The following is an 8,815-nucleotide window of genomic DNA, read 5'->3' on the forward strand; positions in this document are numbered from 1 at the left end:
GAAACTCCGTAAAAAAAAAAATATATAAAAAAAAAAAAAAAAAAAAATATATATATATATATATAATATGGCAGAAAATGTGAGATATAAAAAGGGGGGTAATTTTCTCTACATGGGAATGGAGGAAAGTGACACAAATGACATAAGAAGGAAATACAATTGACCTTTCACTTAAAGAAAGTAGATTTTAAACTAAGGGATTTAAACATATTTCTCAATGAATGTATGGGTTTGCTGATTGCATACCATCTCCCCAAAGAATTCAAATTTCCACATAAACCAACACACCTGATGTTAGAAGCTAAAGTTGCTACAGGGAATGGAGACAACCAGGACTTTTCCTTTTCCTGTTCTCATACTTGAAAATAAATATCTACATGGAAGGAAAGGATTATAATAAACAATGCAACAGACAATAAGAGCATCTATTAAGTGTTACTAGGTCAATAACTGGTCCCTCATCCTCCTATACAAAGCCTGACAGTTTTAAGGCTGATATAAAATAAAATGTCCAGCTGGGCATGGCGGCTCACACCTGTAATCCCAACACTTTGGGAGGCCGAGGTGGGTGAATCATTTGAGGTCAGGAGTTCGATACCAGCCTGGACAACACGGTGAAACTCCGTCTCTACTAAAAATACAAAAATTAGGTGGACATGGTGGCACATTCCTGTAATCCCAGCTACTAGTGAGGCTGAGGCAGGAGAATCATTTGGAACCTGGGAGGCGGAGGTTGCAGTAAGCCAATATCATACCAATGCACTCCAATCTGGGCAAGCAAGTGAAACCCTGTCTCAAAAACAAATAAATAAATAAAATAAAATAGCATGCTCTCTTGAAGGAACACAAAATGAAACAGATTGGAAGACTATAAAGCTGTTTAAGAAAGACATTAAATGTGTAAAATGTGCTTTAAAATTTTAATGCACATTGAAATCAAACAATTATTTACTACAATTATCTTACAGTTAACAGGAAAAATCACATAATTTGACAGTGAAGGCATAAAATACAAGTAATAAGACTAAAAAATTATTCCACTGAACAAACTCAGGATGCGTCTCCAACACACATCCAAGGATCTCCAAGGTTGAGTTTTCTTTGTGATGAGTAACTTACCATTTGTCCTCCATATTCATTCATGAAATCACACATTCATCTAACTCCTTTGTCAATTTCACTTATGTGGAGGATGCTATAGTTGGACCCCTGAAATATATACCCTTAAGAAACTTCATGAAACAGATTAAGAAAATACCATTTCTATTAAGTAAAGGAGAAAGACACTTTCCATCACTTGACAATCAAGTATTGCTTTATCTTAGAAAAAATTGCTCAGTATGTTTCAGACAAAAATATTTCTAATACAAAAATTCAATATCTATAAACCTTGAATACAAATCAAATGTCTTTCTAAAGATTGACATAAAAGAGGCAAACAGAACTACCTTAGTTAAGACTGAGAGAGCAGTGTCGCTATGAACAGAAAAGCTGTGAGTTTTGTGAGTATTCATTCAGAACAGAGACTGCACTCTGAAGACAATTACAATAGTATATGGGGCTCAGAAATTAAATTTACTTTTTGTGGGATGATTAGGGATTATGAATCCAGAGAGATCAATAAGGACAACTCTTAGAATTCTGGCTTTCATTTGCCAAACTCAGATATTTTTGTTAGTTATTCTGTTTTACAATAACGCTTGAAATAGTGTGATTACGTGTGGATTTGTAGTCTGGAAAGTTGAGTTGTGATTCTATTGTGACTCAGACGGTTTCACAATCATCCCAGATGATATCAGATGCTCTTTGCTCCACCCAGTCCCTTTGCAGGGCAGCAGGAGAAAGAGTTCTAGGTGATCCAGAAAACAAGAGCTGCTCTGATCTGATCTAAAGGAGAAGGTGAGTGGTTGGGAAGGGTGGAGCAAGCATAGGAAGAGGGTGTCTGGTGACAGGGAACGTGAAGCAAAGAGGAACGCTTCCTTTTCCTCTTTCCTCAACCCCAGCTCTGTCTCCCAACCTGATGCCCTCCTCCACCCAACCTAACATTTGCTTTACTGTTTGCTTCCATATTTTTAAGCATGGAAGAACACCAAGAATTCACCTGTTCTGCTGCTTTCCCACCACGATAACATAATACTACTTATTTTGTATTCTTGCAATAAAACTTGAATTTTCATTTTAAGAAACCTTCAAACATATAAATTACCCACTTCCATTGATTTCTAGCTGTGTGAAAGTAAATGGCACTCTTTAATGTAAACTTAAGAAGAGTATCATGACTATCATTTTCACTGTGAAGAATGCTTTTCATAATATTGACACAACATTCAGGATGCTCATGTCTTGCTCCATCAAACCACATGCTTGTCGCTTCCTTTTAATTCTGTTTTTGATCAATGGTTTCATAAAGATAAGGCATTTCAGAGAGGAAGGAATAATAGCATGCCTACCTACCTCCAGTGTAAAGTATATATTATATTGTATACAGGATAACTTTCCCTGAATAATTGATAGTTGGTAAAAATAAAGAGGTTGACCAGGCATGGTGGCTCACGCCTGTAATCCCAGCACTTTGGGAGGCTGAGGCAGGTGGATCACGAGGTCAGCAGATCAAGACCATTCTGGCCAACACGGTGAAACCACATCTCTACTAAAAATACAAAAAAACAGCCAGGTGTGGTGGCAGGTACTCAACAGGCTGTAGTCCCAGGTACTCAACAGGCTGAAGCAGGAGAATCACCTGAACCCAGGAGGTGGAGGTGGCAGTGAGCTGAGATAGTGCCACTGTGCTCCAGCCTGGCCACAAAGTGAGATGCAGTCTCAAAAACTAAATTAATTAATTAATTAATTAATTAAAAAATAAAGAGGTCATTTGATGGAAGAAACATTGGCACCATGGGAATGCAGTCTAATCCTCTTAGCATGATCTCAAGGAATGTTGAGACAGTAGCGGTGAGCCTAGTCTTGCCGGCAAGATCAAAATACACATACAAAGCCCAGGGTAGAAAGTCCAAGCTCTGTATTTTAGTCTTCAGCCAATATAGATCGTTTTCTCCACTGAAAAATGGAGACAATGACCTCTGTAAAGGGCTATTGTAGGTACAATGAGGTCATAAATGTGAAATAACTTTGGGGAAAAATGATCTAGATAAATTCAAGGTCTTTCACTGCATTATCAGACTAAATATGCCCAGCTGTTCTTGATGATACACAGTACTTACATTTCAATGGACAATATCCATATAGCTTGTCTGTGTCATAGTCAGTAGTGGTTCCACACCAGAGCCATCCATCTGACCGCCCAGCACTCGTGCAATCTGCGTACCACTTGTTTTCAAACTTGAACGGAAATGCGCAGGTTGCTCCATTGGCGTTGCCCCGTAGCGTATACATGGCTGGAGAAACATAGCGATTTGAACTCGGAATGTGAGTGACATTTCTGAACACCGACTTTCCAGTAAGAAGCCTACTGAAGGGATTGCTTGGTGCACCCACAAAGAGGTTTTATTTCTTTTTGGTTATTTTTTTCCCCTCTCCTTTTACCCTAGCCTTTTGCTGGGTGCACACAGCAGCCTGTACTTAGCAAATAACTCCTAGTACCACTGCATTTCCACTCTGTTTTGGAACATTTTCAAATGGTACTCATTTGTTAAGTTGTACCATTTGGAAATGTTCCAATGGTACAATTCAAAGTGGTACTAGTAATAGTGAAAAGTGAAATGGTACTAGTTAGAGCGGTACTAACAACTCATAGTACCACTTTATTTTCCACTGTCTTTTCCTCCTTCCTCTATTGACACCACCTTTAACTTCTGCATTTCCTCTGAAACAAAGAGGTTGTTCTTTCTCTTGATTGGAATCATGGAACTATAGAATCTCTAGATTAAAAATAACCTTAAAGCTGTATAACTCAAACACAGTCAATACTTAAATCCCCTCCAGCCACTTCTCGTCAAGTCAGCCTTCTATGGGTACCTCAACAATGACCATAAGGAAGGATAGACATTTTGGCACTCTTCTCTAATCTATATCATAAAAAGAAACCACTCAAAACTGCTAGATGCCATCTGCAATCGAGGTTTTTCTTTTTAACAAGTGAAGGCCAACAGATTAAGTGGGAAGCTCTGGGTTCAGCTAGAAATGTTAATTTAAACAAATATAGAATCACTGTTAATTGTGGTTTGGCTCAAGTCAAAAAGGTTAAAGAAGCTCATCTCTCCACTAAGAACCAAACAATGCACATAGCTATATTGTGGAGTATGGTTCAGGTCTCCATCTTTGTAGAAATAACAACCTTTTACATTAAAGCATTTGACCTCTTACCGCCAATTGATACTCAGAATTTATCCTAGGTAGGAATTCTCCATCACATTTTGTGGATTCTATGACTAGAAAAAGTTCTTAGCTGGGTGCAGTGGCTCACGCCTATAATTAATGTAGTTTTTAATAACTTTAAAATGCTCTTCCAGCTTTAGTTCCACTAAGTTATGGGAATGGTCTCTGAATCATATATTTATAAGGAACAAGCTGTATTCAGGAATAATTATGCCATTCTTTGTCACAGAGATAACTATTTCTTTGTACAAAGGAAACCAGTTAAGACCACCTTGGGGTTAGTTGTACTGTTCATCATTTAGCCAATAAATTTTCAGTGTTGGAGATTTATGGATCCCAATGAGATATAGCTTTACTCACTTATTTTATTTTTGATACAGGATCTCACTCTGTCACACAGGCTACAGTAGGTGGTGCAATTATGGCTTGCTGTAGCCTCAGTTAGCTGGGCCCAAGTAACCTGCCCACCTCAGCCTCCTGAGTACCTGGGCTACAGGCACACCACAGTGCCAAGCTCATTTTTAAATTTTGTTTAGGTCTCACTATGTTGCCCAACCTGGTCTTGAACTCCTGAAATCAAGCAATCCTCTCACCTTAGCCTCCCAAAGTGCTGGGATTATAGGCATGAGCTACATCACCTGCCAGCTTTATTAGCTAACTCTATCTAATAATGACGGAGCCATTCTATACACTCAACACTGATGAGACCCAAAGAACCCCAACTACCTCACTGACACGTCATGTAATTGTTGTCAGTTTACTCTTGTTCTTGCAGTCTGAACTTCCAAACAACCATCAAATCCATCTAAGTCTACAATTCTCATTCCATTCTTCTAAAATAATTCCTATTTTTCAAACAGTTCCACCATTCCACCCCTTCCCCCAAGTGCTCATCAGAGATAAAGAGACCCTACAACACATCCCCTGGACACTGTCTTCAGTTCTAATGTGTCTTCCCAATCTCATGGTCACTCTGAGGAGCTAGAACCTCTGGCCAGATTACCTTAAGTGCTGGAAGATCTTTGGAGAGTATGCAAAACCTATTCAATGGATTCCATGCCGCAGAATCACCTAGGTCTTCATGGAAATCATTGAATAGATTCCTGGGCTTTTCCTCAATCTGTATATTCAGAATCTAGTAGGAGGAGGAGCTCAGGATCTGTATTTTTAACAAGCTCTCCAAGTGATTCTTTTTTTTTTTTTTTTTTTTTTTTTTTTTTTTTTTTTTTTTTTTTTTTGAGACAGAGTTTCACTCTTGTTACCCAGGCTGGAGTGCAATGGTGCGATCTCGGCTCACCACATCCCCCGCCTCCTGGGTTCAGGCAATTCTCCTGCCTCAGCCTCCTGAGTAGCTGGGATTACAGGCACACGCCACCATGCCCAGCTGATTTTTTGTAGTTTTAGTAGAGACGGGGTTTCACCATGTTGACCAGGATGGTCTCGATCTCTTGACCTTGTGATCCACCCGCCTCGGCCTCCCAAAGTGCTGGGATTACAGGCGTGAGCCACCGCACCCAGCCCAAGTGATTCTTTAGCATATTAAAGTTTGAGAACTACTAGCCCAAACGCTATGCATATTTGTCTCAAAGTCAGTGGGGAAACAGAAATAGTAGAGGGTGAAGCAAATATAATAATGTATTTTAAAATAAAATAGAAATTTGATTTTTTAGCATCAATCTTCCTCAAGTAAAACTCTTCAATCAGAAATATTTAGAATCTCATGTTGTCAAGAGTTCTGCTGAGATTGAATTTTAGGCAATCCAAATTGGGAAAGAATGTTCTTGGATCATCTTTCCAGGGATAACTTAAAGGAAAAAAATATTTAGGTAAATGTATTTATCACTACAACTTTATAATGTTAAATAGGAGATACTGGATCAAAGTCCACAATGAAAATTATTTTCTGAAAAATGTAGCCCATAGTTAAAAAATAAAACCTCAATTAGCACAACTGTCCCATCTGTGGAATTTGACTCAGTCAAGTTTACTCCACTTTTATCCTTCCTTGTAATTTTCTGCTGAGTTTCTCCTGACAGGTTTTTTTGTGTTCACTTAGGTTGCCTCTCATATCACTTCTAAACCTATATTATGTTTGAAAAATGCTTCAAAATAACTTATTTCTGAGCCCTTCTCTCTTCCTACTTCAATCCCTACTCTCCCCTCTTCTGTATATAAATGGAAAATAGAAAGCTCACAAATTATCTCCCTACAAAGAACTAAATTGCTATGCTCAGTCTTAGCTGAGATAAGCTAGGTTCAGCCAATCTTAGTAGCCCAGTAACACAGCAATTTTGGAAACAGGTTATCTCTCGTCCCCAAAAGCAGGCTCTTTCTCTGACCTTGAGGTTGTTCTAGGTAACACTTCACAATAACCAAGTATCCAAACCTAAAATGTGATTATAACATCATCTGACTCGAGACCAGCCTTTGTAAAAAGGCTTCAAGTTGCTTTGTATTTTGCCTTATTTTCTGTGCAGCCACCAGATAATGAAATTTGGTCAATATAAGAAAGAACTAAATATTCTGATTTTATTTAACCTTCAAGAGATCAAGAAGCCAACTACCTATAAGAAGATTCCTCCCATCGCATTAGTGGTATCACCTTCTCTGATGGCTACCTAAACAGACCACATATTAATTTACAAACTAATTCCTCAGATTTATAATCTTCAGATTATTACAGTCTCTAAATACCCATAACTTGACAAAATAAATCAAAAACATTTAGAACCCCATGTTGTCAAAGGATCTGCCAAGATTTAATTTTAGGCAATCTGAATTGGGAAAGAATGTTCTATGGATCATTTTTCCAGGGATAATTTAAAGGAAAAGAAATATTTGGCTACAATTATTTGTCACTACAATTTTATAATGTTAAACAGGAGGCTTTGGGTCAAAGACTACAATGAAAATTATTTTCTGAAAAATGTAGCCCATAGTTAAAAAATAAAACCTCAGAGACAGTTAAAAGAATGCCTTCCCAGCTGGGCACCGTGGCTCATGCCTGTAATCCCAGCACTTTGAGAGGCCGAGATGGGAGGATCTTCTGAGGTCAGGAGTTCGAGGCCAGCCTGGCCAACATGGTGAAACCCCGTCTCTACTAAAAATACAAAAATTAGCCAGGCATAGTGGTGTGCACCTGTAATCCCAGCTACCCAGGAGGCTGAGGCAGGAGAATCGCTGGAACCTGGGAGGAAGAGGCTGCAGTGAGTTGAGGTCATACTACTGCACTCCAGCCTGGGTGACAGAGCAAGACTCTGTCTCAAAAAAAAAAAAAAAAAAAAAAAGAATGCCTTCCCATTTATTAAAATAGCTGAAGTATCAGTCAGGACCTTTTACCACATTTTTTCACCAGCATGTTCTCAGAATAGTTCTACAGAATAGTTGAAAACACAAAGAATGCGATCAATTGATATTTCTAGTACACACCAAACAAGAACATGTCTATGTTCTTGAATTAGGTTCCAAACAAGAAGATGAGAAAATTTCAATGCAAAGGTAAAAATTCCAAGCATCTTACCTTCATAACCTCTAGAGCATAAATTGTCTGCGGTTCCATAGATCTTCCACCTGCTCCATAAACCTGATCCCTTGTAGAGCATAACGTTCTTTTCTTGTCTATTGCCATAGTTAAAAAATAAATCTTCTCCTTTGATCCCCAAAAGTGTGTCATTTTTGCACTCCCATTTTTGAAATTCACTTTTTGCGTCGCAGGCATAGAGAGTGACAGGAACCCAGTCAGTTTTGGATGGCACTCCCAGGCATAATTTAAAGGCAACACTCATAATCTGAGACTCAGACACCCATCGGAATTTCTGTGATTCAGCATCCTGGTTACAAGCCGCAGTTTGGACTGCACTGGGATTTATTGCTTCCACACAGCGCCTGTGATCTTCATTGTAGATTAAAAACTGCCTGGTATCTGTTTAAAAAGAAAGAAGCAGGAAAGGAAAGAGAGGCAAGCATGGTTACGTGGATTTATATAACAAGGACAATACTTTAGGTCAAAAGTTTCCAACTCTTCCATTTCCCTAAAGACTTAGGATTATAGGAGAAAAGGTCACGATGACTGTCCCTAGGCCAGTTTTCTTTGAGGATCACTGAAGCTGGAGGGAGAACCTGGACTGAGGGCCTGCCAAGGTACCAGCACTCAGCTGGATGTCCCCAAAATGTCCTTGTTCACTATGAGGAGTCTCATGAAAAGGTCCACCTTACATGCCCAAGGATTGTCCAGGAGTGAACATACAAGGCAGATAACAGAGGGAATAATATCAACTGAGAAAAGAACATTTGGGTAATATGAATACGATAAACTGTAAAATCAAATGCATGTATGTCCTAGAAAAGGTGTTTGTTTGTTTCTTTGTTTTTGAAACGGAGTCTCACTCTGACACCAGGCTGGAGTGCAGCGGTGTGATCTCAGTTCACTGCAACCTCCACCTCTCAGGTTCAAGCGATTCTCCTGCCTCAGCCTCCGGAG

At 39.0% G+C, this 8,815-nt stretch overlaps 1 protein-coding gene across 1 annotated transcript in view; it reads right to left on the bottom strand.

Moving 5' to 3' along the window:
* The window catches only part of MRC1 (mannose receptor C-type 1), a 104,718-nt gene that overhangs the window by 81,400 nt on the left and 14,503 nt on the right, over nt 1–8,815 (bottom strand). Inside the window, exons 2-3 of the mRNA XM_017529766.2 lie at nt 7,856–8,257; nt 3,222–3,395 (exon numbers count right to left, since the gene is read on the bottom strand). Coding sequence (XP_017385255.1) covers nt 3,222–3,395; nt 7,856–8,257 — 576 coding nt within the window. The remainder of the gene's footprint in view (nt 1–3,221; nt 3,396–7,855; nt 8,258–8,815) is intronic.

The sequence above is a fragment of the Cebus imitator genome, unplaced genomic scaffold (genome assembly GCF_001604975.1).
Source record: "Cebus imitator isolate Cc_AM_T3 unplaced genomic scaffold, Cebus_imitator-1.0 Scaffold61, whole genome shotgun sequence".
NCBI classification, from domain to species: Eukaryota; Metazoa; Chordata; class Mammalia; order Primates; family Cebidae; genus Cebus; species Cebus imitator.